This window comes from Macrobrachium rosenbergii, chromosome 12 (assembly GCF_040412425.1).
Source record: "Macrobrachium rosenbergii isolate ZJJX-2024 chromosome 12, ASM4041242v1, whole genome shotgun sequence".
Classification (NCBI taxonomy): domain Eukaryota; kingdom Metazoa; phylum Arthropoda; class Malacostraca; order Decapoda; family Palaemonidae; genus Macrobrachium; species Macrobrachium rosenbergii.
In genome coordinates, this window is record NC_089752.1 from 57,651,388 (window position 1) to 57,678,349 (window position 26,962).

At 38.2% G+C, this 26,962-nt stretch overlaps 1 protein-coding gene across 2 annotated transcripts in view; it reads right to left on the bottom strand.

The window, feature by feature from the left end:
* Upf1 (Upf1 RNA helicase) overlaps positions 1 to 26,445 on the bottom strand; it is a 68,919-nt gene extending 42,474 nt beyond the window's left edge. The window contains exon 1 of one of the 2 annotated variants that reach the window (XM_067112241.1): positions 25,740 to 26,445. In XM_067112241.1, the coding sequence (XP_066968342.1) occupies positions 25,740 to 25,940 (201 nt within the window). In that variant the 5' untranslated portion in view covers positions 25,941 to 26,445. The remainder of the gene's footprint in view (positions 1 to 25,739) is intronic. The other variant, XM_067112242.1, reaches the window with a different exon arrangement.
* Positions 26,446 to 26,962: the final 517 nt, after the last annotated feature.

Below are 26,962 nucleotides of genomic sequence, written 5' to 3' on the forward strand. Positions count from 1 at the left end.
AAAAAAAAGCTTATTACCCTCAGTATTTTAATAGTTTTATATAAAAAAAAAAAGCTTATAACCTGAGTATTTTAATAGTTTTATCACAAAGAATGCATTTAGTCATGAAAATGATATGAAAATACAGTAATTAGTGAATATTTCTCAGTAAAAAATACCGTGAATGGGTAAATTTTCAACAAATAATGTGTATATACATTTCACAGAGAAATCCACGTATACAGGGGTTTACTGTAATAACATCTTGCTAAGCCCTCCGTATCCTCTGAGATCTGATAGTGATAAAAACAGCTCGTGTACCTTTACATTATGGGTTTTTTTTCACTACGTGTACTATCCCATGTTGTAAACAAATTGTTCATTACTTTTTATTATAAAAAATTTTCCTTTTTATTTTTTGTCCTCTACTTCAGATATATTCAGACTTCTCCCACCTGTTTCTTTCTTTCTGAGAGTTTAATAAGACAACGACTTGTGCCTAAAACTATTACTAAAACTTTTATACTTATTGAAATGTGATTGTTTCACATTTCACAATTACCAAAAAAGCATTAGATTTAATTTTCAGCATATCACCTCCACTGTAGGCTAAACCACTGCTGTATTTGTAGAAAAATGTTTGTAATAAAATAAAGTTTTATATGTACTTACCCAGTAATTACTTAGCTAAGAGTTTCTCTTGCCTCAGCAGCTCAAATTAAAAATTTTGCGGGTTAGCACTTCAGTTCAGTGCAGGTGACTGGTCTTGCCCACTAACAAGAGTATCAAGAACTATTCACCAAATACTCGTCATTACGTTTATGCTTTATGTCCCTGCGAGGGAAAGAGGGAGGGCTCCGTCTGTGATTACTGGGTAAGTATATATAAAACTTTATTTTATTATAAAAATGTCATTTTTATATATGTAAATTCCCCAGTAATTACTTAGCTGAATCCATATTGACAGGTGGTGGGGATTCATGGACATTTTCTGTTCCCAATCATTAATTCATGTAATGACTTGCGATACTAGATAAGTTGCCAGCATTGGATACAATGCCTGTAGTTCCTTGTTGGTTAAGAGAACCTGCAGTAGAGAACTGCCTGTGGTTGTTGCTCGACTTAACCTGTAGCAGCGTGGCAGTAGAGCCAGGAGTGCCTTACTTAAGTGAGAGCTTTGTAGCCAAGGAGTTCTCCGATGGCTAGCAAAGCATTAGTGGAAGTTATGCAGCTCGAGTAGTTACCCGATGGCTAACAAAATTTTAAAAAGTGCCCTTGCCTTGGGTGCAGCACCAATATAAACACAACCAGATAAGACTGTCACTTGCACTGAAATAAAGATCACGACCCATTCACTGACAGTGATGGGTGCTCTAGGTATATCATAAACCCCAGCTCTCAAAAGTCTCGGCACCTTACTACAAGGCGAATAGACAGTAGGAGAAAATCCTATGCTTCCTTCCGCGATGCCATGCCAGTTGCTAATAATGATCGCAAGGTACTGCAAGAATCTAACACTGTTTTAACTTTCTTTGAAAAGCGAGGAGTGAAGATCGATTACACTTCCAGAAGGTCAACTGTAGAATGGATGTCAGGGGCATACAGTGCCTGAAAGCTAACGGGGCAGAAGCTGTTCTGACATCGTTAGCTTCCCTTAAAAGGAGAAAAATGCTCTCCTACTTCTAAGAGTGTCTCAAAAAAGGTTGATTGTAGACTGGATGCCAGGGGCACACAGTGCCTGAAAGCTAATGAGGTGGAGGTTGTACTGGTGTGTCTACCTTTCACTGAAAGTAGGCTACTGGCTCTCCTGAAACTAAGAGTGGCATCAGAAAACAAGTCCAATCACAAGAGAGGATCATACGTTCTTAGACGGAGGGTGCTAGAACACTGAAGGTTATGAAAAACCGCCCGTGCTTCCAATCCTGCTCAGGTCATACCGTAAAACTCCAACGGAAAGTGAGCATCTAACTCTTCTCCAGAGCCAAGATGCGGGAGAGTTGGCACCAGACAACCAAAAGCTGGCACCGGGTGTACTGAGCTGGTTGACAGCTAACTAATTTGGGAGCTGGTGGGCACTCCTAGAAACTCGGGGTAGAGCTGGCTGTAGCTGGAGCCAGGCGAGGTGGAAGTCAGGAGAGAGAGAGAGTGTGTGTGTCTTTGTTCTCGGTTAAAAATTCCCAGGGTAAACTAGCAACCTGTGTTACTGAGCCAGACATAGCTCGATATCCCTATCTGCATCTCTCAAATGTCTTAGTAGCACCTCCGAAAAAACATCTCCTAGCACCTCTGAAAAAATATGTCCTTCATGATAAACACCTGGACAGCCCAAAGTAAGAATGTACCACCCTTGATAGCGTCTCTTAAAGTGAGAATGTTCGAGAAGTTACAAAAGGTGGAAGGATTCCGAGAAAGTACACCAATCAAACGCAGCAAGCCAGGAGCCATAAATTACAATTCAGAACGGGGCTCCGAGGGATGTTGTAGCGTTCTCACGAGTCTGAAAAGGCCAGCTTTTCCTTGACCATGTTGAAAGGTGGAAGAGCGTAGAATCCAAGTTAGCACGAACTTGCAGAATGGTGTCCGTTAAGGACTTTGGTCTAGTCTAAAGGAATACCGGAGTCTAGGAAAGAGTGAGGGTCGAGAAGGACTGAAGCCTTATGCGAAAAGCTTTCAGCTCTATGGCATAGTGTGAAGGTTACGTTCTCCCGGGGGACACATCATGGAAATTCCCAGATCCCCGGGCAGGCTCCTTGACTAGAACAAGGAGTGAGAAGCAGCCTAAGACTAGTTTCATGAGAAAAGACTTCCTTCGAAAGATAAATTCGGACAGATACCACTGAAGGTCCGACTGAAAATTCCAGTCTTGGGGGGAAAAACAGCGGAGTCTCGCTATGATTCCTTGTCCCTGTGCGGGGCGAAGACTCGATAAAAGGCTTGCCAAAGCCTAACACTCCAGAAATGGCAGACTGTCTTGTAAGACGGGTCTGTGATGCATTTGGAGTCTGTATGTGGGCAAGAAAAAATGAAGCATCCTGCATAACCAAGAACTTCAGACAAACGGCCCGGAGAATGTACGATAGGACTGTTCAGTAAGTCTCTGCAACCGAGCATCGAAGAACACTGCAGACTCATGAATAACTAAGTGGACTAGTTGTCGAACCTGCCACAATATAGCCATCAGAGGCGGGATGACTACTTATAGAGATCCGCTTTAAGTGTGGACTCGATGACATCATACAGGCTGAAAACATATGCGGAACTGTACTTGGCCAAAACTAACATCTGACACACTCACAGGAACTTGGAAAGTCCACAAAAGACACCGAAATCCAGCCATGGGATAAAAACTGGTCTTGAACAAAACCAGAGGTGACAACTTCTGCTGCAGTGAAGAAACACACTCTGAAAAGGCACTAAGCATTCAGAGGTGGGAGCCTAGTAAGGCTAGAAAATGTTGAGCGCTAGGAATTTGGTGTCGGGAGCTCTGAAGTTGATCAGGTGCTTGGAATGGGCGCTGCTAAAGAGAGAAAACGGACAGAGGATATATGCCGTCTGAAAGTAGCAGTGATTCTCTTGGTAGATGGCTGAAGGCAAAGAAAAGAGGGCTGATAATGACTGGGTGTTTCTCCCAGTAGAGGAAAAAGAAGCAAGGCTCCCTTCTTGTGATCCCAATGAAATCTCAAAATACCAACTTAACTGTTCTTACCCGCACAGGACAGGATTAAGGGACCAGCCAAAGTGATGTCTCTTGTGGCAACACTTTAGAGGTTCCTATCTATCTTCTTAGCCCCCTGCTCCTGAGGTTAGTCAAGAAAGACCTTACTTCCAATCTTGACAAGTGTTTCAGCACTAATTCCATCTAAGGATCAGAGGTAGTAATGGACAAAGAACACTTGTCTTGATCCCTTACAAACCAAAGTTAAACTCCAAGCTCCCTTTAAAGGTGGTAGCTTTCTTCAACAAGCTCAAAATCCATACATCAAAATCCCTGTCTGCAAAGGACAGTGCTATAAGACACCATCTGATGTCACAAAAGGGAGCAATTCAGGTCATCTGGAACTCTAGGTGAAGGTCAAAACATTAAGTCCTGTAATGATTTTGGAACAGGCTGAAAAAATAAAACACCGCCTGAGAGCGTTTGTATGGTACTCAAAGGAGGGAGTCCGATACTGCAGAGAAGACACCCAATGATCAAAGACTAGCATTCATCACTTGAAGACCAGGGCCTGGCTTTCAATTGGAAATTGTGCTCAAAAAAGAACAACAGTATGTTCCCAGAAGAGACAGGCACCAAGCTAGAGAGACACTGGCGTCAGCCACTGGTAGGATGGCGCCAGACGCACGAAAGCTGGTGCTGTGAGCTCTATATGAAGAAGAGCTCCGGTGTTATAGGCGCTTGGGCACTACTGGAGGCTCGGGCGCTATTAGGCACCCAGCCACTTAACGGGAGCTATGGAAGAGGACAAAAAGAATGCTTGTACACTGATGGCACGATTGGCACCAAAACTGGCAATCCACAACCAGAAGTTCAGGAGACAAAAGCACAAGGCTGTCCCATTAGAAATAAGGTGTGAGCTATACTCCTGCTCCCAGACACTCACAGGAGAGCGGAGAAGAGCGAAGATCATCAGAAAAAATGCCTCTTAAAAGGCCGCTATTCATTAGAATAAACACCATCTTTGTTTTTCTACACTGGACTATCACTAGAAAAATGGGCATATCTCTATGGATGCCTTTCCCAAGGCTGTCCATTGACACCTGCGGACAGCAGGTTCGACTGAGGGGCAGCTATCCAGAGGCAAAACCCCTTCAGACTCCCATGGACCAACAGTATGCCTCCTCCCAGGTTTAGGGGAGTTTGACAGGGACTGGGTTTAGTAAAGCCAATAGGGGCGGATAGCCACCACCTCCACTACATATCCAATAAGACACCTTTCCAGTGGCTGTCTGTCGATACCTGATACCTGGGACACAACAGGCTGGAAGCTGAGGGCGAATACCATGTGTAAACCTTACGACCTCCTTGGACTTCCAGTATGCTCACTCCCAGGTTTGGGAGATGTAATACGGACCTTTGTCTAGGAGAATCGGGCAGTGAGCACCTCCACCACTGCACAACTTCACTATCACAAGGTTAATATCTGTTAACCTAAAACAAGACTGGCAATGGCACAAGAAGGAAGCGACGGAGCCAGGATCTCAGTAACTGGTGCAAGCACCCAATAGCGGACGCCAAGGTGCCAGAGAGTGAGCCCAGAGCGCCTGATAATGGGCGCTCTGCAGTTGGCGCCAGTCGAGCCAGTAGCTCGAGCAGGAGAGTTCTACTTGGCGCTCGTAGGAGGAGCTAAAAAATGTGGAACTCTTCACAATTCCTGTCATCCTCCAAAACCTCATCATAACCAAAACATTGAGCACAATTCTCTCTTACTGCATTCCTGCCCTTGCACTTTTCAGTTCTCTGCAAAGCAAAGTGTAATAATAAGATGTTCATTAATTCTTTAACCGGTGGACAGATTGAGCTTCAGTGTGAAGCAGAATTACGCACCACTGTTATGGTAATAATGATTCGAAACAAAGGTGCCAATACTTCTATATGCTATAAATTCACTAATGGCAACTATTATACATACGTGAGAGTTAGGCCAGTATCAGTAATGCTTGTGACTTCAAGGGGGAAGGTACTGCATCTCTCTCATATGAATCTTTTTGTAAATTTGCTTGTAAATATACAAAGGGGTTGCTGTTGTTTTTTGTTTTTGTCTTTTACGATAGTATGTCAGTTGTAAATGTAATTTTACAAAGAAAATTGCAAAAGAAATATTAGAAAAGCAAGTAAATTAAAAAAAGTTACTGAATCTTCCTTCCTCAGAACTTATGAATATTTAACAACAAATATGCCAAAAAATTTGTTACTGCTTTTATTTCTTATCTGTTTTGATATAGTGTGAGCAGTAATAATAATTTTACAAAATACAATAAAATTATTTATTAGAAAAAACATATATAAGTTGGTAAAATTTACGACTGTCTTGTAAATGAGGCCCCACAAGGGGTTGTAAATAGTCATTTTAAAACTTCTCGTCGAAGGTAGGGAAAATTTTTTAGAATTTTTTATTTATATAGTGTAAATGTACAAGTCATTATCTTTCCATTGATGTGATTTTTTATTTTATTTTACCAACCTCAAAGTTTCCCCGGTCTGGGGTGCTGCATATTGATAAATTATGCCGTCCCTTAAGGGCTAAGGGCAAATTTATGAAGTGCACAGAGTACCATTATACAGATATCTCAATTTCTTTCAAATGCTAATTGAGACTTACAGATTTGCATTTCAATACTGAAAATATCGGTCCAGTGGCGTAAACAATATTGCGGACTTTTTTATACTACTCAGAAAAGGAAAGTTAACTTTTACCAACCAAAGTTGATGTTCACAGAGCACCATCACACATACATATCTCAATACTTATCAAACATTATTTGAGACTCACAGTATGCATTTCATTCTCAGAATATCAGTCTGGTAGCGAATACATGGTTATATTTATTACACCACTCGGAAAAGGAACGTTAACCTTTACAGACCAAGATGAAGTACGTAGAACACCATCATATATATACATATCTCAATTCCTGTCACACATTATTTGAGATTTACAGTTATGCATTTCATTAACGAAAATAATGGTTGGGTAGGTAACGCAAAATTAAAATTTTTTTACACTAATTAAAAAAAAAAGGTAGTGAACACAAAACTTTAAGTTTCTTACACTACTTAGTAACGAAAATCAGTTCGTTAGCAAACACATTATTATTATTACGCTATTCAGAAAAGGAAATTAACCTTTACAGACCAAGACGAAGTACTGTACACACAGTATAATCATACATACAAGTCTCAAATTCTAATTAAGACTGAGACTTGCAAGTAAGTATAAAAAATCATGATTAATGGTTCAGCAACAAATAGAATGTTTACATTCACCGGTAAAGGCAATATTGTCGGTTAAACTACGGTACCGGTAGTTAAACAATTGATTACAAATTCGCTGCTTTTGTAAAACATGACAACTTAAACAAAACAATAAAAACTGTCCTGAATACTGTAAACTTGAAGGCTACCCGAAATCGGTGATAAAACACCACCAAAATCTGGTCTCTGACTAGCAAATTTAAGAACAAAGCTGACAAAGAAGCTGTGTTGACTCGAGCGTCGGCAGAAACGTAATGACGAGTATTTGCCGAGTAGTTCCTGATACTCTTGTTAGTGGGCGAGACCAGTCACCTGCACTAAACCGAAGTACTAACCCGTGAATTTTTAAATTTGAGCTGCTGAGGTAAGAGACACTCTCAGCTAAGTAATTACTGGGAAGTTATATAATTTTTATTTATGTTCATATAATTTCCCATAAGTATGATTTATACACAGGAATGGTAATAAGCAAGCATCCTTACAAAATTACTATAAGAAGTACTAAGCACTGGGGTCCTGTTAATACTTGAATTGTCTAAAAAATAAATGTTTGGCCAAATGGTCAAAAAAGCATAAAATGACAAACAGCTGGAAATCATTCGGTTACAAGATTTGTTGTGAAATTAAAGTATTTGTTACCCCTTCAAGAAAAAGCCCCTTTTTGGTGTTCTGAAACACCTAAGGAAGTGTCCTAAATACAGAGAACTATATTTACTGTACTTTTATAAGAACGCTGTATTTAGAGGTTAAAAGTTTTTATTTTTATTTAAGTGATCTCGTAAGTCAGTTACTAAGTTAAGTATACCTTAGTTTTACCAGACTACTGAGCTGATTAACATCTCTCCTAGGGCTGGCCCGAAGGATTAGACTTATTTAACGTGGCTAAGAACCAACTGGTTACTTAGCAACGGGACCTACAGCTTATTGTGGAATCCCAACCACATTATAGCGAGAAATGAATTTCTATCACCAGAAATATATTCCTTTAACTTCATTAGCCGGCGGAGGAGAGTCAACTTGGGCCTAACGGTGAAGGGGCCACAACTCTACCAACTCTAACTCGCCCAACTTAAACAGGTTAACCCTTAAACGTTGAGCCTCTATTTACAAAAGTGTTCTGCCGATGTGCGGGGTTTGAGAGTCAGCGCCAAGCAGAAAGAAAGTTTTTTCCAAAATTGCAGCACGCTTAGTTTTTAAGATTAAGAGTTCATTTTTGGCTCCTTTTTTCTCATTGCCTGAAGCTTAGTGTGCAACCATCAGAAATGAAAAAAAATATTATCATATATAAATATTGGAATATATGACAGCAAAAAAAAATTTCATTAATAATTTTATACATACGCGCTGTGAGCAAAAACGGTTAAGGCTAATGAGTTATTTTTTTTTGTTTGTTGTACACTAAATTGCGATGATTTTGGTATATAACAAATTGTAAAACGATTAAAGCAACACAGAGAAAATATTATCACAAATGATGCATGAATTGAACACGCAGGCATAAAAATTTTTTTTTTAAATTCACCATAAATCAATATTGTGCTAGAGACTTCGTTTTGTTGCAAAATGAAGGTAAATGATTGAATATTACTAGAATGTAAGAGTTTTGCTTACAATTGCAGTTTTCGACCATTTCGTCGTTAAATTTAAAGTTGACTGAAGGAAATTTTTCATTTATCGTGATTTATATGAAAATGCTTCCAAAACTGATAAAGCTACAACCACGAGTTATTTTTTTGTTGCATTCTACATGAAATTGCACACATTTTCATGTATAAAACTTTATGTAACGGCTAATAGAAAATGGTGCAAAAATCACAACAAAGTGACTACAGAAATTCTGAGATTTTCAGCAGAGTTAGTGCGCATGGACCTAAGGAAAAAGTTTTTTTCAAAAATTCACCATAAATCGAAATATTGTGCTAGAGACTTCTCGTCTGTTGCAAAATGAAGGTAGGCTAAATAATTGAATATTACTAGAATGCAAGAGTTTTAGCTTACAATTGCATTTTTCGACCATTTCGGTAGAGTTAAAGTTGACTGAAGGGTGAAATTTTGGCACTTATTGTGATTTATATGAAAATATTTCAAAATTGATGAAAGCTACAACCACGAGTTATTTTTGTTGTATTCTACATGGAATTGCACACATTTTTCATATATAAAACTTAATGTAACGGCTAATAGAAAACGGTGCAAAAATTCGACAAAGTGACTAAAGAATTTCTGAGATTTTCAGCAGAGTTAGCGTGCGCTGGACGTATGAAAGTTTTTTCAAATATTCACCATAAAATCAAAATATTGTACTAGAGACTTCCCATTTGTTGCAAAATTAAGTAAATGATTGAATATTACTAGAATGTACAAGTTTTAGCTTACAATTGCATTTTTCGACCATTTTGGTCGAGTTAAAGTTGACCGAAGGGTGAAATTTTGGCACTTATCGTGATTTATATGAAAATATTTCAAAATTGATAAAAGCTACAACCATGAGTTATTTTTTGTTGTATTCTACATGGAATTGCACACATTTTCATATATAAAACTTAATGTAACGGCTAATAGAAAACGGTGCAAAAATTACGACAAAGTGACTAAAGAATTTCTGAGATTTTCAGCAGAGTTAGCTCGCGCTGACGTAAGGAAAAAGTTTTTTTCAAATATTCACCATAAATCAAAATATTGTGCTAGAGACTTCCCGTTTGTTGCAAAATGAAGTAAATGATTGAATACTACTAGAATGTACAAGTTTTAGCTTACAATTGCATTTTTCTACCATTTTGGTCGACACAAAGTTGACCGAAGGTTGAAATTTTGGTACTTATCGTGATTTATATGAAAATATGTCAAAATTGATAAAAGCTACAACCATGTGTTATTTTTTGTTGTATTCTACATGAAATTGCACACATTTTCATATATAAAACTCTATGTAACGGCTAATAGAAAACGGTGCAAAAATTACGACAATGTGACTAAAGAATTTCTGAGATTTTCAGCAGAGTTATGCCATGACGTAAGGAAAAAGTTTTTTTCAAAAATTCACCATAAATCGAAATATTGTGAAGAGACTTCGTTTGTTGCAAAATGAAGGTAAGTGATTGAATATTACTAGAATGTAAGAGTTTTAGCTTACATTGCATTTTTCACCATTTCGGTCGAGTCAAAGTTGACTGAAGGTTGAAATTTTTGGCACTTATCGTGATTTATATGAAATATTTCAAAACTGATAAAAGCTACAACCAAGAGTTATTTTTTGTTGTATTCTACATGAAATTGCGCACATTTTCATATATAAAACTTATGTAACAGCTAATAGAAAACGGTGCAAAAATTACGACAAAGTGACTAACTAATTTCTGAGATTTCAGCAGAGCTAGTGTAATCCAAAAAAAGCCCAGCATCCCTCGGCGCGATTTAAAATTTTTCGCAAACGAGGCCTATAAGTATTTTTCCGTGAATATTTAAAAAACTTTTTTGTAGTCGAATATTTTCCCACTGCACGAGAGACAAATTTGTCCATTTAAAATAATCGCCCAGTCGGCATTAAAGGGTTATGTCAATTACTGAAATTAATGGTAAGGATATAAAATAGCAAAAGGCAATGCAAGGATTTTATAACGACAAGGAAAACATAATAATCAGAAAAGTGGAGCAGTAGCAATGGATTTACATAAACTATACTGAATTCTTGGTTAAACTAATACTATAAGAGAAAGTAAGTCCATAATTATTTTTTATCAAGAACTGGCAGGCAGTTTTCTTGAATTTTTAATAAAAAAACTGAAATCAGGTTGACTCAAAGCCCGATAGGGAAGTAAGACTACTGGTATTTAGAATTATACTACAGCAATATCCAAGGCTCTTTGCAGCTAAGTCCCACCCACTGCTTACTTCACGACCATTTCTTGAAGCTGACTGGTTGGCAGGGTTTCAAAAGTTGGTTAATCTATGGTTATTTCATCTTCATTAACCCTTAAACGCCTGTTGGACGTTTTTTTTGCAAAAAACGTCATTCAAAATTGTCTGTCGATCGCCGAGTGGACGCAAACGCCGACGAAAATTTTTTTAAATATTCAGCGAAAATAATTGTAGGCCTAGTTTGCGGAAGATTTCAACCTGCGCCTTGGCGGATGCTGGGAGTTCACGGATCCAGCTGTTGTTTTTTGATTCTGAGAAAAATGCAGATGCTAAGCAATTTCCCCATCTCGCATCAGAGCAGTTAACCTTGCAGGAAGGCGATATTTTGACGCAGGCGTGTTTTGTTGAACTTTTGCGAGTGTTGGCGTATTCGTGCTGCGACGAAGCGTTTGCAGAGAAATGCTGCGTCGCTAGGACTGCGGAAAGGCGCATACTGCCTGTTGGAAGTGAGCGTGTGAGGCTTAGTTTTAGACTGGGATGCTGGAGAAAGACCCAGCATCCAGCGAATTTTAACATTCTGTCAACTTTGACTGACCGAATGATCGAAAAAACCACCCAGAAGCCATAATTATTACATTCGAGTAACAATCAATCATTCACCTTCATTTTGCAACAAAATGGAAAGTCTCTAGCACAATATTTAGAATTTTGGTGAATTTTTGAAAAAAATTTTCCTCCGCCCTCACGCGCAAACTCCGATGAAAATCCTGTCATTTCGCGCCAGCTTGCCGTAATTTTTTTTCGCGTTTTCATATTATTCGTTACATAAAGTGTTATACATCAAATGTGCGCAATTTCATGTAGAATACAACAAAAAATATATCATTCCTTTAGCTCTTCACAGTGTTTTAATATTTACATCGAAATCGATAACAGATTAAAATTTTAACATTCGTCAACTTTGACTCGATTCAAATGATCTAAAAACGCATCCGTAAGCCATAATTATTACATTCGGTAACAATCAATCATTTACCTTCATTTTGCAACAAACGAAAGTCTCTAGCACAATATTTAGAATTTTGGTGAATTTTTGAAAAAATTTTCTCCACCTCCTAACCTCGATGTAAATCCTGTCATTTCTTGCATCAGCTTGCCGCATTTTTCGTCGTTTCATATTATTCGTTACATAAAGTGTTATACATCAAAATGCAATTTCATGCAGAATACAACAAAAAATATATCATTCCTTTAGCTCTTCACAGTTTTTTAATATTTACATCAAAATCACGATAACTGACAAAATTTTAACGATCCGGTCAAATTTGACTTGACCTAAATGATCGAATAAAAACACATCCGTAAGTTTTCATAATTATTCCATTCGAGTAACAATCAATCATTTACCTTCATTTTGCAACAAACGGAAAGTCTCTAGCACATTATTTAGACTTTGGTGAAAAAAAAAAAAAAAATCTTACGCTCCAGCAGCGTGTAACTGCTGAAAATCCTGCCATTTCTTGTGTCAGCTTGCCGTAATTTTTTTCATTGTTTCATATTATTCGTTACATAAAGTGTTATACATCAAAATGTGTGCAATTTCATGTAGAATACAACAAAAATATGTCATTCCTTTAGCTCTTACAGTTTTTTTTAATATTTTCGCCGAAATCACGATAATAACTGACAAAATTTTAACATTCGATCAACTTTGATTCGAAAATGATCTAAAAACGCATCCGTAAAGCCATAATTATTACATTCGAGTAACAATCAATCATTTACCTTCATTTTGCAACAAACAGAAAGTCTCTAGCACATTATTTAGATTTTTGGTGAATTTTGAAAAAATTTTTCCTTAAACTCCGCATACACGCTAACCCGCTGAAAATCCTGTCATTTCTTGCGTCAGCTTGCTGTAATTTTTTTGCCGTTTCATATTATTCGTTACATAAAGTGTTATACATCAAAATGCACAATTTCATGTAGAATACAACAAAAAAATATATCATTCCTTTAGCTCTTTCAGTGTTTTTTTTATATTTACATCGAAATAATGATAAATAGAAAAATCAACCTTGGTCAACTTTAACTTTCTAAATGGTTCAAAAATGCAATTGTAAGCTAACAAACTTACAGCCTAGTAATATTCAATCAATTTCCCTTCATTTTGGCACACAATTGGAAAGTCTCTAGCACAATATTTTGATTTTTGGTGAATTTTGAAAAACTTTTTTTACGTCTGCGTGTTATGAATTCATGCATCATTTTGTGATAATATTTTCTCCGTGTTGCTTTAATCATTTTACAATCTTTATATACCAAAATCATCGCAATTCAGTGTACAATACAACTAAAAAAATTAACTCATTAGCTTCAACCGTTTTCCTTACAGTGGATTTGTATACAATTATATACGAAGTTTTTTTTTTTTCGCTGTCATATATTCCAATATTTATATATGATAATGATATTTTTTTTATTTCTTGATGGTTGCATACTAAACTTCAGGCAATGAGAAAAAAAGGAGCCAAAATGAACTCTTAATCTTGAAAACTAAGCGCTGTGATTTTTTTGAAAAACTTTTTTCCGCTCGCGCTATTTCCTCTGAGGCCACGCATACGTGGAGACGTTTTTGAAAAATAGGCTTCAAGCGTTAAAGGGTTAATTTATCAATAGTTGTTTTGCCAAACTAAATAAGTTCTGCTGATTATCAATAGGAAACATTATATTATCCCCTGAAATAAAATCATAATACACATCTCCCTAAAAATGGTAAAAAAAATAGGAAAATATGAATGATGTCAGGAGTGTTCCTGGATGTTGTAATGCAGTTTATCGTATACAAGGAATGTCTGTGTTCAAATTGGTGCACTTGAATTATAGGACAATGGTGATTACCACATGATATTGTCAAACATGTTACCATTCAAAATTTCACCCAAGAGATGCTAGGGGGATGCCACTTAAGGACGACGGCAGTATTATCCATTTGCAACTTCAGTTAATGGAACCAATATTTCCTTGCTCATTTTTTAACTTACCACCTAATGTTATACATGGTTGTAATTGCCTTGTGTCGCAGATTAATAATAAAAAATAAAATATAGGATACTTTTAAAAACTTACATTTAAAAAGAATATTTTTTGGAAAGAAAACATTTTTCAAAAGCCACTTTTTAGTTTTGGAATGCTCTGTGCAATATTTTCAGAGACAATTTCAAATTTTACTCCTTAGCTATTCAAGGAACACCTATAAAAGTACAAAAAATATACAACAGTTATTAATTGGTTTAATGGGTGTGTGTGTGTATGTTGACTATCCTATGCACACTAACTTTAAAACCAATATTATCGTTGTCACCGTCATTGTAATGATCTATCTCGGTGTCACTTTGATGAAAATGAATAAGCATCATCATCAAAAGCCATTATCTTTAAAATTTACAAAATAAAGATTTATAAAAATCTTCGACCGCTGCTCAACTTTCGGATACAAAAGCCTCCCAGATCCCGCACCCCAGGCTGATGGAAGGTTTACAATTTTGCTATTTTTTATACCTATGATTAAGAGAAATCTGGCATCTTTTACATTCAATATCAAGCTGAATGGCTGGTGAGACTGTTGACGTCACTCAAACAGAGCTAAGGGGAGGGACTAAATTTACTGCGATATTTGAAAATAACTGCGATATTTGAAAATAAAGTGTCGATAATATCGACATCGCCCTTACGCAGCATATACAGCAATATAATTTGTTATCCCTTTTGTAAATATATTTTCTATATAATTTATTGAGAGCAGTTCGATAGTTGTGTAAAGGCTGAGCCATCCTTATGATCGGTCTATGCGTACCATCGGGTACGTGACCATAAGTTTTACTATTATTCTCTGTGGTATAAGTGGCATAATTACTATGGTTATCAACACGTGTACACATCTAATTACATTCCACTGTATGCACACACTATGTATCGTGGGAACGAAGCTACTAAATTATTTAAAAGCTACTCTACTTCCAATAGATACAGGTAGAAAACTATTTGCAATAAGAAATTGACGTGTAGGGCTATGCCCTGTCATTGCCTCAAAATATAAGAATTTTACATGTAGGCCTATGCCCTGCCATTGCCTCAAAATATAAGAATTTGATGAGTAGGCCTATGCCCTGTTATTGCCTCAAAATATAAGGATTTTACATGTAGGCTTATGCCATGCCACTGCCTCAAAATATAAGAAATTGACGTGTAGGTCTATGCCCCGTCATTGCCTAAAAATATAAGAATTTGATATGTAGGCCTAATCTCACAATGATATTAGCATTTGACATGCAGGATTGTGATGAATTAATTCCCTGCTATCAGTACTGGTTGCATAAGTCTATGCTTCAGCTCAATTAATGTGGTCATGTGGAACCAATTATGCAGGCCAACACCAATTTAAAAAAAAAAAAAAGCAAGATGCTTGTGCACTTATGCTGCACATGATAAAAAAAAAAAAGATCGAATGATCCAAGATCTTCATAATGATATTTAACTTAATATATGTTTTATCAGAGATATCAACTGCACACTTCACAACTCCAGGAACTCATTTCTGCGGTGTCATCATTCATGCACGGAGCTCAACATGACCGAACGGAGTCAAATCCATTCTGGTAACCATATGGACTGTTAATTAGTCTGACGTCATTCCCCTTTGGAGAGCTAGCCAATCACTGGCGTACAGTGGGCGGGCCTTAGCTAAAAGAGCCGTGGATTTTGCTAGAGTACAGTAACTCCTAGACATTATGTAAATCTCGACTTCTGCAAAAAAATTAAATTCAGTCAAAATGAAAATTACTGGGAAAAAAGCAAATTGAGGTAAGCAGTATTCCTCTATTTACCACCAGAGAGTTTACCAGTAATTACGGCTAGAAGTTTACACGCTTTTATTATATTAACTTAGAGAGACCTTGAAACAGATCAAAAGGACCTAAATGTATAGCAGGGGAAAGTTTTCTAAAAATAAATCAACACTGCCTTTCCAGGTTGTAAAATGATTTATGACAAAAAAGTGTGCAGTATTAAGCAGTCAAAAGTTTTTAAGAAGTTTCTGCGCACAACACAGCTGATGAGTGTGTCATCTAAAGATGAGCCACAAATGGCTTCAGTATGTCAGCCAAGATGCACTTCAAACTTCTTCTTTTAACGTGCTTTTTCCCATTTTTGTATGGGGTAAGCACGATGCCTTCTTTTGAAGGACTTTTTGATTTGGCTTTGGGGTAGACCTGTGGTCTCGTAGAAGCTGCCCTGCCTGACATTGCTTAGACCCCCGGTGGCGTATGTTTCATGTGTATCATACCCGACCCAACGCCCTTTCTTCCCAGCAGCGAGAAGTTATTGCGCTGGTATGGCGAGTTCCGAGACGTGCACGTGGAGGCGTTTGTTATGTTTTAAAAGGTGTTGTAGTGGCTTTTGTTTTTGTGTATTTTAGTCTGTAACATCCATTTGCTTTACAAACCTATCCATTGATTACATATATAATCCCGGGATGTCTACGGATAGCAGTGTCTGCCCTCGCTGATCAGTCGGCGGTTGCGGATTTGAAACCCGCTTCACAGACCTCTCGGTCCCTCCGAAGCTGCTGTAATCGATCCGACATCGAGGCTCCAAGATGCACTTCAAACATAAGTTTAAAAGCCTTCGAATATGCAGCTCCAAGACCATACTGTACAATAAAAGAGGTTCATATTTTGTACAAGGACTGATAACATCAAGTAGGCTGTATAAAAAATTTTAAAAAGTAAATGTAAAGGAGACGGCTGCACAAAAATATTATTTATTACTATAATTTTCTGACTGAAGAATAAGCAAAATGGTGTATACAGTATAACACAGTACAAGCGAGATAATTTGATAAATTTACAGAGATGAGAAATTTACTGTCTATTGTTCATATTTTTACATTCATCCCTGAGGGGGTGCTACTAATTGCAGCACCCTGCAGAGCTTCCAACATGAACTTCAAAACTAGCCCCTCAAACTGAATGTAAAAAAAAGCTAATTTTCCATTATCTCGGTGTATTTATTCAATTATCTCGCCTGCACTACACCAAATACCCCTTTTTATTTTTTTGCCAAAAAATATTAATACAGTAAACTATATTTCATGTTGAGCTACGCTCAAGTTTTTTTTTAACTTGGCTACTATGTGGGACTTTCTTTAAATATGCTTTGGACGTTCTTTACCTAGGCTACATTGGATTTCAACTAGGCCTATATTAATTTTTGTGCTAAGATACATTGGACTTTCTTTAACTAGGCATTTCTATTTGCCATTAGAAATTATCAAGTACTGTATATAAAAATTATGAACAGTAAGACAGTGTCGACTGGACAATAATTATGGAGTATCCACTCTGATCCTCTAATCTCTCTATTTCTGTAGTCCTGGGTGGGAAATAAATGTTTTTCCAGCGTGAAGACTTTGTGGGGATCGATATGTAAATGAAATTTGGCCAATTTCGATATATAAAAGACAGGTACAATGTCACCACTGAAACTAGCAGCATGTTGGGTAAAAAAAAAAAAAAAAAAAAAAAAAAAAAAAAAAAAAAAAAAAAAAGAGGCCTTATGTTGGAGGTAAAAAAAAAAGTTAAGTATACCTTAGTTTGCACCAGACACTGAGCAGATTAAGTTCTCCTAGGCTGGCCAAGAAAGTTAGACTTTATTTACATGGGTAGAACCAATTGGTTACTTAGCAAACGGGACACCTACAGTTATTGTGGAATACTTAACGACATTATAGAAGCGAAATGAATTTCTATCACCAGAAATAAATTCCTCTAACTCTTCATCAGCCGGCCGGGGAATTGAACTCTGGCCCAGCGAGTTCCAGTCCGCAGCTCTACCGACTCACCCAGTGAAGAGCTCTTATGTTGGGTAGAGCTGATTATGGTATAGTATGTAGTTATACATAAATTATTATCTTTGTACCAGTGTTCTTTCATAGGTGATTTGTTCACAGGTGTCATGGTCAAAATACTTTCTTTAATATCTGTGTTACTACTATCAATATTACTAAGGAGTTGCAAGTATTGATGTACAGCTCTCAGTGTTTGAAGTTGTTGTATTTCAGACCAAATGATACTCAATGATTGTACTAAGGTCTGAGGTCAATAAAATGATCTATCTTTCCACTGTACAGAAAAATTATGGTACAGTGCAAATAGGTATATCTGCAGGTGGCATCGCAAGCCTAGGCCTAAATTTTAGCCTCAAAGCATAGCCCTGGCTATGTTAAACATCATGTAGAAAATCCTTGGAGATTTTAAATAAAAATTACCAATGTGAAGTAGATTAGCCTGACCTGGATTACCCTAGACCTGCTGGGTATACCTTGGATAGGCTTATGCAACCAAACTTAATAGGCCTAGTCTACCCTATACAATCCAGATTACGCCTAACCTATGTAAGAATAAGACAGGAGGGTAAATAGCCTTTCAGAAAAGGGGTCAAAGTCACTCACATTTCTACATGTGCCATAAAAATGCCCACCATAGGCCAGGTTATCCTAAGGCAGGCCAGAAAAGACTGTAGCCTGGCAAGAAAACGAATAAAGACCTAGCTGAAGAAAATCCAACATAGCCTAGTTAAAGAAAGTCCAAAATTGCCTGATTAAAAAAAATCTAATGTAGCCTAGTTAAAGTGTGTTCAACTTAGCTTAAAAAAAAAAGTCCAACATTGATTGCTTAGTTGCAAAAATTCCATTGCAGCCTTTGCCTTAATCCCCACGGGGGTTAATAAAATCAGTGCACCTAACGTGGTGCGCCGTGTGTTACTAGTGATATCTGCAGTGTCCCTTCGTCCCATAGCTCCAGCCTCTATCATTTCTTTTACTGTACCTCCCTTCATATTCTTTCTTCCATCTGACTTTCCAACCTCTCTATCAATTTTTTCATAGCACAACTGCAAGGTTTCGCTCCTGTTACACCTTTCAAACCTTTTGTCAATTTTTCCCCTTAAGTGCTAAATGAGGTCCCAGCAATGGGCATTTGCCCTAAATTTGATATTCTATTCATTGTTGCCTTAGCAAAAGAAAGTCCAACATACCCTAGTAAAAGACAGTACAAAGTCTTATATAATTAAAGAAAGTCCAGTCTCACAAAGCTAGTTAGAAACAGTCCAAAGTCCAATTTAGCCTAGTTAAAGGAAGTCCACATTTCACATAGCCTAGTTGACGAAAGTCCAAAGTATAACAGCCGAGCTAAAAAAGTACAAAGGCTAACGTAGCCTAATTAAAGAATATCCAAAGTCTAATAGAGCCTAGTTAAAGACCAAAGTTCAAATGTAGCTTGGTTAAAAAAAAGTCCAAAGCCTAACACAGCCTTGTAAAATAAAGTTCAATGACTAACACAGCCTAGTTTCAGAAAGCCCAAAGTCTAACATAGCCCAGCACAAGTTCAAAGTCTAATGTTGCCTACTTAAAGAAAGTACAAAGTTCAATGAAGCCTAGGCAAAGAAAGTCCAAGTCTATCATGGCCTAATAAAATAGTCCAAATTTAACACTGCCTAGTTAGTGTCAAAAGTTCAACTTAGCATAGTTAAAGAAAGTCCAAAGTCTAACAGCTGAGTGAAAGGAATTCTCGTTAGGAGAAAGTCCAAAGTCTAACATAGCATGAAAGAAATCCTCAAGTCTAACACAGTCTAGTTAAAGAAAGTCCAACACAGCCTAGCAAGCTAAAGAAAATACAAAGTCTAACATGAACTAATTAAAGGAAGTCCAATGTAGACTGGCTAGATAGTTAAAGAAAGTCCAAAGTCTAACATGGCCTAGTTAAAGAAAGTCCAATGCAGCCTGGCTAGCTGGTTAAAGAAAGTACAAAGTCTAACATGGCCTGGATAAAGAAAGTCCAAAGTAGCCTGGCTGGCTAGTTAAAGAAAGTCCGAAGTTTAATGTAGCCTGGCAAGCTAGTTAAAGAAACTCTTAATGTAGCCTGGCAAGCTAGTTAAAGAAACTCCAAAGTCTAATGTACCCTAGTTAAACAAAGTCCAAATTCTAACACAGCCTAGTTAAAGAAAGTCCAACATAACCTGACTAGCTAAAGAAAGTCCCAAGTCATCATAGCCTGGCTTGTTGGTTAAAGTAAATTCAACGTCTAACATAGCCTAGTTAAACACCAAAATTTAATGTAGCCTAGTTAAACTCCAAACCTAACATAGCCTTGTAAAATAAAGTTCAATGGCTAACAGCCTAGTTTCAGAAAGTTCACAGTCTAACATAGCCTAGCACAAGTCCAAAGTCTGATGTACCCTATTTATATAAAGTCCATAATCTAATACAGCCTAATTAAGGGGAGGGTTCACCGTTTTTTTCATTCAAGTCCAACATAGCTTGACTGGCAAAAGAAAGTTCCAAGTCTGACATAGCTTAAGTAAAGAAAGTCAACATAGCCTAGCTAACTAGCTAAAGAAACTCCACTATAGCCTGGCTTAGCAGCTAGTTAAAGAAAGTCTAAAGTCCAATGCCGCCTAGTTAAAATTCAGTCTAACGTAGCCCAGATAAATAAAATCCAAAATAGCCTGGCTAGTTAGTTAAAGTCCACAGTACAGTACACTGTGTCCTAGTTAAAAAGTCCAACTAGCCTGGCTGCCTAAACTTCGTCCAAAACCTACCATAGCCTAATTAGAGAAAGTCCAATGTAGCCTGGTAGCAAATTAATAGTCTAATGTAGCCTAGTTAAAGAAAATTCCGAAGTCTAATTTTGCCTAGTAGAAGAATTCAGTCTAGTAACCTAGTGTAAGAAAGTCCAAGGTCTTACATAGCCTACTTGAGGAAATTCTAATGTAGCCTAGTTAAAGAAAGTCCTAAGTCCAATAGAGCCTGGTTAAAGAAAGTCCAATGTCTAACGTAGCCTAGGTAAAGAAAGCCAAAGTCTATCACAGCTGAGTTAAAGGCCAACATAGCCTACCCAAAGGAAATCCAAATTCTAATATACCTGAGTTAAAGTCCACTGTAACCTAGTTAAAGAAAGTTAAAAGTCTAAAGTAGTAGTTAACGAAAAGGCCAATGTAGCCTAGTTGAAGGGAGTCTGAAGTCAAATGTAGCCTAACTAGCTAGTAACAGAAAATCCAAATTCTAATGTAGCCTGGATATAGAAAAGTAAAACATAGCCTGACTAGCTAGGTAAAGAATTAAGTCCAAGGTCCAACATGTTCTAGTTGAAGTAATTCCCAAAGCTCAACATGGTCTAGTTAAAGTAATTCCCAAGTCCAACATAGTCTAGTTAAATTAAGTCCAAAGTTCAATGCAGACTAGTTACAAAAAGTCTAACGTAGCATAGTTAGCTAGTTAAAGTTAAATGTCTGACATAGCCTAAAGAAAGAAAGTCCACCACAGCCTGGCCAAATAGTTAATATCCAAAGTCTAACTTAGCCTAGTTAATAAAAACCCAAGCCTATATCAGCCTACTTAAAAAATGTCTAACATAGCCTAGTTAAAGAAATTACAAAGTCTAATATAGCCTAGTTAAATAAAGACCACAGTCTAATGCAGACTAGTTGAAGAAAGTAAAAAAATAGCCTGGCTGGCTAAAGAACATCAAAAATAGCCTAGCTACAGAAAGTCCAAGTTCTAACTGGCCTAGTTAAAGAAAGTCCAAAGTCCAATATGGTCTACTTAAAGAAAGTCCAAAGTCCAATATGGTCTACTTAAAGAAAGTCCAAAGTCCAATATGACCTAGTTAAAGAAAGTCCAATGTAGTCTAACCACCTGGTTAAAGTAAGTACAATGTCTAACGAAGCCTACATGAAGGAAGTCAAGTATCGTAGACGAGTTACAGAAAGTCCAATGTAGCCTAGTTAAAGAAAGTCCAAAGTATAACATAGCCAAGTAAAAGAAAGTCCAATGTAGCCTAGTTAAAGAAAGCCCAAAGTCTAACAATCTCGTTAACGAAAAGTACAATGTAGCCCAGTTAAATGGAATCCAAATCTAACATAGCCTAGTTGTCAAAGTCCAGTATAGCCTGGTTTGAGATAGTCCAATGTAGCCTAACTAGGTGGTAACAGAAAATTCAAATTCTAGTGTAGCCTGGGTAAAGAAAGCTCAACATAGCCAGACTAGCTAGTTAAAGAAAGTCCAATGCAGTCTAGTTAAAGAAGGCCCAACACAGCCTGGCTAGTTAGTTAAAGAAAGCCCATGGTCCAAAGCAGCCTAATCAAAGAAAGCCCAACATAGCCTGGATAGCTGAAGTCCAATGTCTGATGTCACCAAGTTAAAGCAAGTCCAACGTAGCCTTACTGGCTGGTCGAAGAAAGTTCAAAGTTAAAATCCAAAGCCTAAAGTAGGCTGGTTAAAGTAAGTTCAGTCTAATGTAGTCTAGTTAAAGTCCAAAGTCTAATGTAGCCTAGTTAAAGAAAGACCATAGTCTAATGTAGACTAGTTGAAGAAAGTCCATAGCCTGGCTAGCTTATTACGAACGTCCCAAGTAACACAGCTAAAGAAAGTCCAAAGTCTAACACAGCCTATTTAAAGAAAGCCCAGTCAAATACAGCCTAGTTAAAAAAAGTTTACTGTAGCCTAACTAGCTGGTTAAAGATAGTCCAATGTCTAACGAAGCCTACATAAAGAAAGCCAGTCTATCATAGATGAGTTAAAGAAAGTCCAATGTAGCATAGTTGAAGTCCAAAGTCTAACATGACCAAGTAAAAGAACATCCAATGTAGCTTAGTTAAAGACAGCCCAAAGTCTAATGTAATCTAGTTAACAAAAAGTACAATGTAGCCTAGTTAAATGAAGTACAAAATCTAACATAGCCTAGTTGACAAGTTCAAACTCCAATATTGTATAGCCTGGTTTAAGAATGTAGCCTAACTAGCTGGTAACAGAAAACCAAAATACTAATGTAGCCTGGGTAAAGATACTTAAGCATATCCAGACTAGCTGTTTAAAGTCCAATGCAGTTTAGTTAAAGAAGGACCAACACAGCCTGGCTAGCCAATCAAAGAAAGCCCATAGTCCATAGCAGCCTAGTCAAAGAAACCCCAACATAGCCTGGCAAACTAGTTAAAGGAAGTCCAATGTCTGGTGTAGCCTAGTTAAAGCAATTCCAGGGTAGCCCAGTTAAAGCAACTCCAACGTAGCCTAACTGGCTGGTCAAAGAAAGTTTAAAGTTAAAATCCAAAGCCTAACATAGGCTAGCTAAAGAAGGACCAAGGTCTAACGTAGCCTAGTTAAAGAAAGTCCAAAGTCTAATGTAGCCTAGTTAAAAAGTCCAATATCTAAATAACCAAGTTAAGAAAAAATACAAAGGTAAGTTAACGAAAGTCCACAGTCTAGGCTAATGTAGCCTAGTTGAAGATAGTTCACAGTCTAATCTAGCCTAGTTGAAGAAAGTCCAACATAGCCTCACAGGCTAGTAAAAGAAAGTCCAAAGTCTAACATAGTACAGTTCAAGTCCAACGTCCAATACAGCCTAATACAAGAAGGTCCAATGTTTAACGAAGAATAGGCCAAAGTCTATCATAGCCGAGTTACAGAAAGTCCAAAGCCCAATGTAGCCTAACTAGCTGCAACAGAAAATCAAAATTCTAATGTAGCCTGGGTAAAGAAAGTCTAACATAGCCTGAATAGCTAGTTGAAGAAAGTCTATAGTCCAACATACCCAAGTTAAAGGAAGTCCAAGAAGTCTAAATAGCCTGGTTGATAAAATCCAATAAAACCCGGTGAAGTCGAGTCCAAAGTCTAATGTAGCCTAGTTAACCAAAAGGTAAAACTAAGCAAAAGCTTCGGATGGGGTATTACTTTGGAAATTGATTCTTCCTGCAGTATTTGGTTGCTTATCAAGAATTTACTGTTATTTTTTGTTGGTGATAGTAATTAACCTTAAAAGTTGTATGCTGGCCATCCTGGAATGCTATCTTTGCATGAGCAGTGTTATAGGGGAGCTTTTGAGTATAAAGTGAGGTTTTCCCCTTCACTGGGGGGGTCCGCATGAGCCCAGACTAGTTCACGACCCTGCTAGGTTAGGTTAGGGCATGTTGGTTAATTCTAGTTCCTTTATAATGAGTTTCATGCTAATCCCTTCTTAAGCATGGCTCTGTTGATTGCATGAGAACTATTCCATAACAACATGGCGGTCGGATCAGAGTCTTTCCCCCAAAACACCCCGTTTAAAGGGTCCCCAACCATGTTGGGTACATATGAGTTAATAATAATTGAACGACAATAAAAACAAAAGACAACCTCCTTCATTTGTAACACTAAAAGGTATTTCTAAGTATTAGCGTGGCACGGACTGTATGGAACGGTTCTGCGAAGACTCGAGAGACATTGTGGCCACGTTTAGAAAGCGATTGGAGCCTCGATGGTATTGTGGTCGGTTATAGCAGCAGCTCAGACTTCTTAAGAGGTCTGTGTGGGGTTCACATCTGGAGCCGACCGGTCAGAGAGAGGCGGACACTTTGCTATCCGATGTAGACACTTCGGATTCGCATGTAATCAATGAATGAGGTTTGCTTGAAGCAAATGGGTGTTACAGGACTAATACACAAACAAAATGAAGCCACTCAACATCTAAAAACATAAGACACCTCCACACGTCCTACTGTTGACTAACATGAACGACTCTCACTGCTGGGAGAGAGGATGCTGGTGACTGGTACAATACATGTACATATGCTACCAGGGACTATGCGATGACAGGCAGGGCAGCCATTCGAGACCAGTCTACCAAAAAAGCCAAATCAAAGTCCTTCAAAAGAAGGCATCCTGCTTACTCCATACAAATGCAAAAACAAGCACGTTATAAGAAGATGGTGATGATGATGTTCAAGAAAAGATTGGCTAAGGAAATCTAGGAGCGCCTACAGGTTAGTTGGCCACGGCTGTTGTGTAGGTTCCGACTACGAAACTGGCGGACGAATACAAACAGACAAACTTTTCCTATAGTGCCAGGTCCTACTAATAACCAGATGTAACCAACCTAACTTACAACATGAGGTGGCGTGCTAACCTGTCTGGGGGCTTTGCCCCGGGTCCCCAGAAAGCATGGGGTGTGAGCAGGGTCGGGCTGTCATGAACTATTTACCTTGGCGGAGTGATTGTAGCGCGGCAGGAGGTCTTGCTTGGCCTGGCCAACTAAACTGTAAACTACCAGATATCTATTATATATAAAAGGAACCATACTAACCTAATGCACCCTCACTAACTAACATGACGCGCGTGTTACTAAGTCTCAGAGGAAACTAAGCTTACCAAATCTGTATGCATGCGCAATAGCAACATTATAATCAGTTCTGAGGGGAACCTGTGTCAACCGACAAAAAATATTGGTAAATTCTGGATAAGCAACCAAATGCTAGAGAAGAGGTCAGTTTCCAAGATGATGCCTGACGCACAGCCAATACTCAGTTCTACCCACTAAAGGCAGGGCAAAAATCAATGTCCAAGGTAATAGTCCGTGTGGAGCTCTTGCTTAGAAATATCAAAGAAAAGTCCAACACAGCCTACTTAAAGAAGTCCAAAGTCTAACGTAGACTACGTCTAGTTGAGAAAGGCCAAAGTCCAGTATAGTTAAGTTAAAGAAAGTCCCAATGTAGCCTAACTACCTGGTAACAAAGTCCAATTTCTACTATATTCTGGTTAATGAAAGTCCGTTAATGAAAGTCCAAATTCCAACATAAGCTAGCCTAGTTAAAGAAAGTCCAAGTCCAATTCAGCCTAGTTAGGCCAAAGAAGGTCCAATGTAGCCTAGCTAGCTGGTTGAAGCAAGTCCGAGGTCCAACATAGCCTAGCTCAGTTTAAAAACCGTCCAAAGCAGTAGTCTAAGTAGCTGGTCAGCCTAAAGAAAGTCCCAAGTGTAACGCAGCCTAGACTAGTTTGAGAAAGTCCTGCTTAAAAGGGCCATCTGAAGGAGGTGCTGCCTGATTGATTGATAGGGTGTCTTACCTGGCTTTGCGAAGCCTGCGTCTTGTCCAGGTGGTCGCCTGCCCCTCCACCCCCCTGGGTCTGGGTCTGACTGCCCAGGGTGAGGTTGAACTCGTACTCGGAGCCCTGAGTGTCAGCCCCGAGGAGGTCGGCGGTGGCTTCCTCCGTGTCGTAAAAAGTCAGGCTCTGGGAGCTGCTGGGGCCGTAGGCGTCCACGCTCATTATTCCCCCCTTCGAATAACCGAGGTCAAACGAGGTCACCCTTGATAAGAGGTCACCACCCTTCCGCGGACAGTCCACGCCCGTCAGCGACGAATCTCTTCCGCACTTCAACTCTTTTTGGGTTCGAAATCCCCTTCCCGCACGACCACCACGTCGGGGGGAACAACAACCATGTTTAGCGAATAGACGCTCGGAGTCGCCGAGCGAGAGAGGCGCGGGGAAGACAAACGCGCATCGCCTCCGCGTCGTCGAAACGACTTCGCCGGCAACTGATTCGATTCGGACTCCTTTATTAATCGGTGTTTTTCGTCCCGATACTTTTACGATAAAGAGCACACACGTCACCCATTCACGCACTTCGTAATAAAAATATTAATAAAAATAATGTCGAAAGTTGCCTATCGGATGTGATAACAGGCCGATGATGTGAAAAGTCACATCAGCCATTTCTAATGCGCAGCTTGGTATGCAAAAGGGTTTTGAAAAGGGTCATGCAAAGCGCAATCCCGCCGTAATGCAACAATAGTCTACGGTCGCTGAAATTATTGCGACATGGGGGAAACCTAAATTTAACACGCAATATTAGCAATAGGGCGAGAGCTGGGGCACTTTATCCTGGGCACTTTACCCCGTAATTGAAATGGGCATGGCGTGACTGATGCCAAGCTGGATTAGTATGCGCTTAAGTTGTCATTAGATGCCATAAAACCTAAACTCGCCATTGTGACATGCATATTAAATTAAGTTGTAACATGTCATAACTTTGCTTTACAAATGCAAACGATATTAAATAAAGTTGTAACGTCGTAACTCTGCTTTACAATGGTGAAATATTAAATTAAGTTGTAGTACATTATTACTTAGCTTTCCAATGTTAAAATGTTAAATAGTTGTAATATGTCATACTTAGCTCTACAATAATTGTAAAATGGTGCAATGTTGTTCCTAAAAAAATGAAATTTTTTACCATAAATTTAGTTTTTTCCGTATTGAGGAATGTTACCATCCTTCAATCATTTCAA